Below are 10,352 nucleotides of genomic sequence, written 5' to 3'. Positions count from 1 at the left end.
CAGTTCAGCCACTTAACATCCGCATACGGAATCCGGATCTGGTGATAGTCAGCTGATTCACGATAAAGACGTATTAAAACACAGTTGTAGGGTGATAAAACGAAGCGCTTTTTGCTATTTTCAATTTTTAAGACATGGATAAAAATCCACCAAAGATAAGGACCGCGGTGTGTGCCGATGAAAGGTGAGTGTTAGGAATAAGATTATTGATAGTCAGTGATAGGTATGACAGAATAACTTCTGTAGGTACTCTGTCGGATAGTCACTTTCTTGATTTCTGATTCTTTACAGGCTGCAAAACTTGAAAAATACTTTTGAAGCAAAGTATGGAGAATCTCCTCTCTTCTTTGCATATGCACCCGGAAGGGTAAATCTAATAGGTAATTTCATTTTATACAATGAGTACGTATTGTATTTAAGGGCCACGCACCCTCATAGGAAGACAACTTTTGAAAAATGTTCATTCATTCATTCATTCATTCATTCATCAATTCATTCATTCATCAATTCATTCATTCACGTATAATAAATAATTCAATGATGCCCTATGTCAGCTTGTCAGTGAAATTTGTCTGATCTACAGATGAATCATTTTAATTGACCTTTGCCTGATTTCTTCATATTTAACAGGAGAGCATATTGATTACTGTGGCTATTCTGTTCTTCCAATGGCTATTGAGCAAAATATCCTTGCAGCTGTCTCAGTAAACAATTCAGGGACGATCATGCTGTCTAACACAAATCCTCAATACAAGTAAGACGTAACCACCTATTTGTACAGTACCTACTTGATTCATTCAGGAAATTAGATTCTATGTGTTTGTCTCTTTGCAGGGATTTCTCTGTGTCATGTTCAGAGGCCATTGTCATAGACAGAGAGAATCCAATGTGGCATTATTATTTCCTTTGTGGAGTGAAAGGGATTCAGGTAAACTTCTTTCCCTTATTCTTCAGTTTAGGCTCACTGAAGTGAAGCATTCATTATATTTATAACTAATATATTATATATTAGTTATACATTACTTTATTATATCCAACTTAACTGTGTACTTTTTACAGGAGAAGTTTGGGATCACTCAGTTAGTAGGAATGTCCTGTGTCATTGATGGAACTGTACCTCCAAGCTCTGGTCTGTCTAGTTCTAGTGCCTTAGTTTGTTGTGCTGGGCTTGTAACAATGGAGGCAAATCAAAAGTCCCTCTCCAAGGTAAAACACTTTAATAAATAATTGTTAAAAATAAAAAAAAAATCCTTTAAAATCAGATGAAAATTCAAAAAAAAACAATATTATGTCTCATTTTCATTCCAGTAGATAATATGAGAGTGTGTTTGTCATTTTTAAATTGTGTATATGATTTTTTATTATTTTTTATAATAATCCCTCAGACAGAGTTGGCTGAGATATGTGCCAAATGTGAGCGTTACATTGGTACAGAGGGAGGGGGCATGGACCAGTCCATCTCTTTCCTGGCAGAGAGAGGCACGGTATGTAGTGATCTTCCATTTTATAAATTCCATCAATATGTTCTGTAAACATCTAAAAGAAAGTAAATGATAACGTGAGTCCATAAAGTCCCTTCTATAAAACCAATGATATAAATAATGGCTTCCCACTTGTTTTATGAATTCCATTTTTTTTGGCTGTCAGGCTAAGCTGATAGAGTTCCAGCCATTGAGAGCCACTGATGTCAAGCTCCCTGACGGGGCTGTGTTTGTGATCTCTAACTGTTGTGTGGAGATGAACAAAGCTGCTACTTCTGACTATAACATCCGTGTGGTGGAGTGTCGAATCGCCACGAAGGTATGTCAGGCCTGTTTTGTAGCTTTAAGTGTGCATGCGTGCATGCGAGTGTGTGTCATGTATGTGGTGGGCTGTTACATAATTATTATCCATTTAAACCCCCTGCTGTTGGTTGTTTATTATCTTCCATACACCCCTTATTGTTAAGCAAAGCAGACAAGCTGAGAAGGTGAAAGTATTTGGCAAACTTCACAGTGTGTTCATGTCCCATGTTAGGAGTATTTAATAGGAGGCGTCACAACACAAAAAACTTTAATCAGTGGGACCCTGCAGTCTTTTATCTTCCTAAAGTTGATACGGGAATATTTTGTCCATAACCATGATTAAAAGTCTCCAAGAAAAGTGTTATTACATAAATGTATATCATCCTAATTTGGAAAAACTAGAATGGAACTAAGAAGAGCTCATGTAGAGTTAATTTTACCCCAAGAAAATGGTGAATCCTTGGGATGCGCTTCAACAAAAATTTGTGCATCCCAACATGACGTCTATGCATCCCAAAAATAATAAGAGAATATACAGTAGAAGTGTACGTAAGGATTGAGTTTTGCCAATAGTACAATATAAAAACTAAACGTACTTAATTTTAATGTTTTTATTAATAACATCATAACTGTTTAAATAAAAAGAAAAAAGAGTAAAATTATAGTTTTATCAAAATGTCAAAGCCTGGTAGTCATTTAAAAAAACTGTTTTAGATATTAATTCATAAATTCGCGTGTGAAACCGGCACCAAGCTGACAGCCTTCTCCACATAAATTTCAATTATATCTTACAATAATATGTTTCTTTTTCTTCATTAACTTTTGACTATATTTTATGCAAGAAAGCACTTGTCGCTTGCTTTTTCTCTAACTTTTGAATCTTTTTCAGAGGCATGGTGATCATCAATAAATCAACCAACCTTTATTTGTATAATGCTTAATCACATCAGCAAACATGTCAAAGCCCTTTAACAGACAGAGAAACCCAGCAGGACCCAGCTTATGCTTACTCTGGAGTGTCTATCTAACTCCTCGCTCTCTCGCTACAGCGCGAGCAGACGTCGTGTTGCTGTTCGCCAAACAATATTTGGTCAATTTTAATAAGACAGAATCACGCAGGTGAGTCTCGTGACGAGTTACTCGCGCTAGATCCAAACATTATTGCTAATTCCGGGTTCGAAATGGAAATATTGTTAATGTTTTTGTTGAATGGAAGTGCATTTAAAGCTTGCGTCTCAGGGACGCACGCTGTATGACGATCCTGTGTCCCTGTCAAAAAATGAGCATCAAAGACAAAAGGACGCACACAAACGAGAACACTGCTCATGATTCAAGTAAGGTTGAATAATCCCTGATATTTTTTGGCTTGCCCAGTTCATGCCTCATCAGTATATTAAGTTATTTGAGTAGATTCTCCTTCCTCCAGGTAATCCTAACAGTTCAGGTAAAGAGGCAAGTCAACTTCTTTTTAAATGATCATAGACTTTTTGTATCTGTCATGAACTCTTTGCTGAATTCTAATGACTTACACAAGGCTACTTGATTTATATAACATCACAAAAATTAGAGGGTGGGTAAAAAAACAAGTATTTTGAATTTTATGGAAAGCTTCAGTAAATGTATTAAGACCTGAATGTTCCCCACTTGAGGGGCAGAGACACTAAAACCTGCTTCATATTGCTTGGCCGTGTTCCTGGCATCAAACTCCATCACAGTTGACCTGTGGGTCTGGGTGACCTGTAACATTCAAATATGTTAGGGCAGTCAAAAACATATTATGTCATAACCTCATTCTGTGTTTTATAAAGCAGTAATATGATTTTACAGTCTTACTTTTGATACTCTAGCTAGTAAAGTGATCAGTTCATTGTGTTCAACTTTATTGGTGTTCGTGAGGAGCAGTATCAAACCCACAAACCAGTAGATACGAGCAAAAACTTTGCTTCATGTTGGCCGCACCCAGTTGAACCCTGCCCTAAGGTATTATTGTTTTATTTTCCATCCATCCATTTTCTGCTGCTGTATCCACCGCAGCGGGTCACGGGGAGGCGGAGCCTATCTCAGCTGGCATAGGGCGCGAGGCAGGGGACACTCTGGGCATGACGCCAGTGCACCGCGGAGCCACACACAGGCGGACAACCATGTACACACACTCACTCCTGCGGGTAATTTGGGACCGGCCAGTCAACCTGAAGCACATGCTTTTGGAGGTTGGAGAAAGCCAGAGAACCTGGAGAGAACCCACGCAGACACGGAGCATGCAAACTCCGCACAGAGCGGGACTCGAACCCAGACCCTCCATGTTGTGAGGCGACAGCGCTATCCACTGCGCTGTGGTCTTCAAGAAAATGGATAGATGAATAATTTAAAAATAACATCACTGTTATTGGATGATTTAGAAAACAAAATAAAAATAAGGAACAGGAGAGTGTTTCTGTATGAAAAGCGTATTTTAATTAATATCAGAGAGAGGGGTTGTCTCCTGTTACAATGAACAAGGGGTGTGTATGAGTGAAGAGATAATAACTCAGTGCTGTTTGAATGGTTTTGCTGGGTGTGATTTCAGATGCTGGCCCGTGCACGCAGACTGGACCAGAGCAAATTGTTTAGGTTGGCCGACGTTCAGACAGAGTTGCAGGCTTCGCTTAGGCAGATGATGACTCTGGTGGATGAGGTGCTGCATCCTGAACCCTACAGCCGAGACGAGATATGCAGGGAGCTGGAAATCACCCCTGAGCAGTTCTCTACAGAGCTACTGAGCCCCAACACCCAGCATGGTGGGCATCTGTGTATTTTTATGTGTCAGAATGAATTTTCACTGTTTAGAAGGAGCTTATATGTTTAACTAATGCTATTCATGTAATAATAATTGTTTTGTATGAATGGTTTGCGATGAAAGAACACATTTTTAATATTCTGGTAAGTTCTTGTAATTTGCTGCAGTTATGCTTATTTTGACAGACACCAATATACTACGTATTTATTTTATTGTACACAGTAAAAACACTATACTATACACAGCACTTTAATATGAGACAACATGTCGGTACAAAGATTGTGATGTCTTTCTTTTCCTGGACATCATTATTATATGGTGAATGTGAGAAAAATGAACAGTAACCACACATTTCAGATTTGTAAAGGGAACAAATGACTGAATACGTCCTTGCATGATATTGAGGCTTTCTTGAAAAACTGCCATCATATTTGATGTGTTTCTCCTGTCTTGTATCTCAGTCACTCATTTCAAGCTGCACCAGCGAGCCTGGCACGTTTATGGTGAGGCTGAACGAGTGCTACAGTTTAAGAGTGTGTGCGAGTCTCAACCTGCCGAGTCCATACGGCTGCTGGGAGAGCTGATGATCCACAGTCATGCAAGCTGCAGAGACCTTTATGAATGCAGCTGCTATGAACTGGATAGACTGGTGGACTTCTGTCTGTAAGTTCAGCAAAGTCTTACTTCACGTACTACTGTGCCACATTCAGACTGAAGACTCAAAAATGGGATAAAATGAGATTTCAGCTGGTGTGTCTTTACCAATTAAAAATAATGATTTTTTTTTAGGACAACCAAGTTTTTTGCCCCCTACATTATGGAACTTGTCTACATCACATTCACCAAGATTCAACATAATATGAGACAACCCCTAGCTCTCACAGTGTCATAGCAGAAAACTGCTTTACCCCACAGGTCATTTTGCTGATGATACTAAGCATTACAATAGATTCTCCTTAAAAGAACACAATAGCAACTCCATAAATGAACACAACAGAAAAGCGCTGCTTCATCGTTGGGTTATGGTTGCTATTGTCCATCACATTTCGAAACCCAGTTTCTATCTGAGCGAAAACATTCTGTAAAATATAAAAAAAACTTAGCACACGTGTAGAAAAAAAGGAGGTCTGGTGTCAGCTGATGTTGCATCCATCTGCCAACCAGTGGTGGTGTCCCAAAGCACGGCTCGAATCTCGGATGTCAAAGAAAAATATTAACAGTGGATCAGCTCATATTTTGAGAAATTACTATATGTTATTCTAATTAACGAAGGTCAGCATGCTAACACGTTCATCACAGATTAACATGGCTACAAACATGCAGCTCATAAGACCAGTGTGCTTCAAGACAGCTTCCTGTGTGCAGCATGACATCTTAAAGGAACAGGAAAGTCAAAATGACCCAGGTGAATAACTTGAAGTACATAATTAAACAAAAGTTTTGGTGGCATTATTATTTTTTATGATCAATGGGGACCTTGGCCAAACAAAATATATCATAAGTTACGATGCACTCCCTCACAGCGGAAGTGATGAAATCGTAGACATCGGGGTGAATCCATATCAGCGCCATTATAAAATATACAGCAAGCAACAACATAACAAGCCAACATTATCACACTTATTTATCACAAATCACCTGAAATCATATCATCATCATCAGTAACAGAAGAGGATATTCCTGTGAACTGGGGGTGTAATTATCCCCTATAATTACCACCCGATGTTATAACTGCATTACAACTGGAAACTATACTAGCCCCTATATGATACCAATCAAGGAGATAACAGTCCACAGTCATGAGGTAAAAGTCATGGTGTAAATTAGTAACAAGCCCCAGGGGAAACAAACTCAATCAATTGACCTGTCTATTACTTTTGATATTGTTTACTTTTTGCGAGTGCTATAATTGCATGATAATCTTCTCGTTTCGGCTTTTCCCTTCAGGGGTCGCCACAGCGAATCAGTTGCCTCCATCTAACTCTGTCTACTGAATCCTCTTCTTTCACTCCAACTACCTTCATGTCTTCTTTCACTATATTCATAAACCTCCTCTTCGGTCTTCCTCTAGGCCTCCTGCCTGGCAGTTCAAAACTCAGCAAAACTTCATTCCTCTCCTTTACAGTGCACCAAACATTGTAAACAATATACACACTAATACAATATATTATTCAGTCCATGCCTATCCAGGTTGATTTATTCATGCCCTTTATTCCTAAACCGATTCAAGCCCATTTAGCTCTTTGTATTTGTATATTCCTTTATTTAGTGGGTTATTTATTATTTATTATTCTCTCTGTCTGGTGGGTTACTATTTATTACTCTTTTTGGTGTTGACATTACTTTCTGTGTCTCTTTTCTTTCGGTGTACGTACTGTGCTGTGTGTAATGTGAGGGAGAAACTAATTTCCCTGATGGACCCTCCTGAAGGGATGAATAAAGTCCTACTCTACTCTCCTACTCTACTCTCTACTCTCCTTTCCAGGACAAACCTCCACCTCTCTTGCTTCTCCTCCACCTGTTCCCTGCTCTCACAATGTCATCTGCAAACATCATAGTCCATGGTCTCCTGGACAGATAGTATGTCTACCTTCCTCTTCTGCATCATGTCAACCAACTCTCTACCTTTTCCTGTCATAATTCCAACATTCAACGTCCCTACTCTCAGTCCTATACTCTTGGAGTTCCTCTGCTCTCTTTTCCTCCTCTCCTTCTTTGACCAACAGTAGTCCAATTTCCACTGGCACCCTGTAAGTGAACAGCACCGATCGCAGTCGTTGTTAACCCGGGCTTTGACCGATCCGGTCATAGATTTGATTCACACATTTTATTTGCAAAAGTCTGGTCATAAAAACATTTATGCAATACCTCCAGTAGCTCCAGACATGAATGAATTATCCACTAAACCTTGGGAATTCAGAATAAATACTATGGGTTATTCGAAAATTATCCTACCTTCAAGTCTCTTTCAAAATCATCCGGGGTGAAGTGCTCATGGCAGATTCTTGGAGCTTTGGTCATTTTGATCCTGTTCATCGTTGCTTTCGATTGCTCTCAAATCTTTCCAGAAGGTATTTTGAAGAAAGATAGGTTATCTTTGTGTCTAACTAAAGTGGTGTTGAAACATCTATTCACCTCACAGGTAACCATGATTTTATCAGATGTATCACTTCATCGATCGTTTTGTGCTGTAATAGCTGCCCTGACTGATGAAGCGACATCAATGTCGCATGACCCCACGTGACCAGCGAAGATGCCAGACATCAGGAATTTTTTTTAAATTTTATTTTTTTCATAATGATAAATAAAATATATATTACTTTTCAATGAATTTCCTATCCCTTTAATGAAAATAAAGTTGACACTTTGAAGGAAATACTGTACTGTGAATTCCTATGTTTTTTGTTGCTCAGTACCATCTCTTCTATGTTCCACGTCCTTCATTTATGACACTGCTCTTTGTATAATTGTATAATATATATATATAATGTATAATATATATAATATATTGTATAATTTTTTGTATAATTTTTTGTATAATTCTTTGTATAATATATAAATATAACATGTCCTTATTTTGTCTTCCTGAAGGAAGGCAGGTGCTGTGGGATCACGGCTGACCGGAGCAGGCTGGGGTGGCTGTGCTGTGTCCATGGTTCCCAGTGAGAAGGTGGAGACTTTCTTGCAGGCAGTGAGGAAGTCCTACTACCTACCACGCGGATTAGCCATGGACAAACAGAGTCTGTTTGTGTCAAAGCCGGGTGGGGGGGCTGCAATTCTCCTGGAAGAATGATCATGTCAGATCTTATGGCTGTCATGCAGGTTTAATTCTACTGCTGCAGGGATAAATGACTTTTTCCTGCACTTACAGCAGAGGGACTATAAAAAGACAATTGTTTTACTTACAGATTACTCTGGAATTTGATCACCAATAATTCATTAACGACAGAGTTATTTCTTACAAAGGGAATATGTTTGATGTGTCGATGTTTTTAAAATCATAAATGTAAAGGGCTTTTTTTCTTTAAGAAATTGACTATTGTGGAAGTTGTTCACTGTCTCAAAAGAAAAGGACAAATGAAATGATAAATGATTATATATGTATATATATACGTATATATACATATATATATGTGTGTGTGTGTGTATGTATGTATGTATGTATGTATGTGTATATATATATATATATATATATATATATATATATATATATATATATATATATATATATATAAACTTAACACAAAAAGTAAGGAAATTTGTGTTTGGTAGATTATTTCTTTGTTGTAACAATGCTTCTTGGAAATAAATCCTTTAACGTTGGAAAGCTTGTTTATTCCTCTTTTAAATGGTGCCACACTCAAAACAAACATGGAGGAGCATTCCGCTTTTGGCTTGCCACCCAGAAGTGCAAAAAACTGACTCTTTTGCGGCAGCGGTTTTGTTGGCAGTCCATGGAAGAGGACATTAAGTATTGTTGCCTGCCCCAGATACTCACAAGTGCTGGTACTAGGTGCTCTGGTCTCCTGCATATACTGTCCAGACCCCATTGCCCCATGATCCCACATTGCTGTGGATTTCATCACAGGTTTGCCTGTCTGTGAGGGCAATACAACTGTCACATCTCTCAGGACTTGACAGAAGTGACACTTGTGTTTTCCCGTCACTAATATCTTCTGTTGTTTCAGACCCCTCTCAATCTCCCTGCATGCAATCAAGCTGCTGTGGGCAACTGTTGCCCATAATTCAATCGATCAATGACATTAAATATACACTGTTCAGTAAACTGTTCGTTGCCAGATTGTTATGGACTTGTCCTACCTTCCACTGTTCCTGTATTGGATGATTATTGTATTTCGTTTCTGCCTGTTTCCTGGATTCTGCCTGTTTGCCTGTTGTTCGTCAGACATGTTTGCCTGCTCTGGTAGTTTACCTGGTGTAGCTACTTAAAAAAAAAACCAAAGAGTCACTGAGAGGCTGAGGCTTTCCTTTGTCTAATACATTTCAAGGAAAAAAACACTACAATGCTAAAGAATGTTTAACTTTTCAATACCAAAAAAGAATAGTCAACTCATGAAACTGCACAAACTCAAAGTGATCACAGAAAGTACTGTAGCATAGCGATAACAGCGGAAATAGTGGTCAACAAAAAATACGGCGACCCAGCGCACCCGCACTCTCTCTCTCCACACAGATGAGCAGGTGCCCCTATTTAATAAGAATAGAATAGAAATATTCAGTGGTGAAAGGGGCATCAAACCCCTCCTAACAAACTGCAGGACCTTAGTCTTAATAGAGTTTAGCAGGACGTTTAACGACGAGAAAGCCTGTTGGACTCTGGACGCTATCATGAATTGATACCTGTACTGCATCAAGGGAGAGGCTGTAAGGAACCGTATCCTCTGTTTATCCAGCAAGGTAAACAATATCATTTATATAAATAGAAAATTGTGTAAGGCCTAGAATGGAGCCCTGGACACCCTTTGCTCTGACTATATGCATTGTACCCTTTCCATGAGGTTTTTTTTAAGAACATGGGAGATGTGCAGAGTTGTGGCAACTACAGAGGAATAAAGCTGATGAGCCATACAATGAAGTTATGGGAAAGAGTAGTTGAAGCTAGACTAAGGGCAGAAGTGAGCATTTGTGAGCAGCAGTATGGTTTTCCTACCAAAAAAAGAGTACTACAGTTGCAGTATTTGCTTTGAGGATGTTGATAGAGAAGTACAGAGAAGGCCAGAGGGAGCTGCATTGTGTTTTTGTAGATCTGGAGAAAGCTTATGACAGGGTGC

The 10,352-nt window shown here is 38.8% G+C and overlaps 1 protein-coding gene across 1 annotated transcript; it reads left to right on the top strand.

The window, feature by feature from the left end:
• Positions 1-31: 31 nt before the first annotated feature.
• On the top strand, positions 32-8,645 carry galk2 (galactokinase 2). The gene is made up of 10 exons (XM_068313121.1): positions 32-184; positions 292-380; positions 631-754; positions 835-928; positions 1,060-1,206; positions 1,386-1,484; positions 1,648-1,800; positions 4,351-4,561; positions 5,022-5,223; positions 8,152-8,645. The coding sequence occupies exons 1-10, from the start codon at positions 135-137 to the stop codon at positions 8,351-8,353; spliced, it is 1,371 nt and encodes a 456-aa protein (XP_068169222.1). The 5' UTR covers positions 32-134; the 3' UTR covers positions 8,354-8,645.
• The last annotated feature ends 1,707 nt before the right edge of the window (positions 8,646-10,352 follow it).

Source organism: Antennarius striatus, chromosome 4, assembly GCF_040054535.1.
Source record: "Antennarius striatus isolate MH-2024 chromosome 4, ASM4005453v1, whole genome shotgun sequence".
NCBI lineage: Eukaryota > Metazoa > Chordata > Actinopteri > Lophiiformes > Antennariidae > Antennarius > Antennarius striatus.
The sequence above is the reverse complement of the archived record's forward strand: the minus strand, read 5'-3'. Positions and strand labels throughout refer to the sequence as shown.

Excerpts from the sequence above, each read along its gene's own strand:
- galk2 (XM_068313121.1), top strand. The coding sequence starts at position 135 with ATGGATAAAAATCCACCAAAGATAAGGACCGCGGTGTGTGCCGATGAA. Across the intron at positions 755-834 it reads AACACAAATCCTCAATACAA|GGATTTCTCTGTGTCATGTT; the intron begins GTAAGACGTAAC and ends GTCTCTTTGCAG. Across the intron at positions 1,207-1,385 it reads ATCAAAAGTCCCTCTCCAAG|ACAGAGTTGGCTGAGATATG; the intron begins GTAAAACACTTT and ends ATAATCCCTCAG.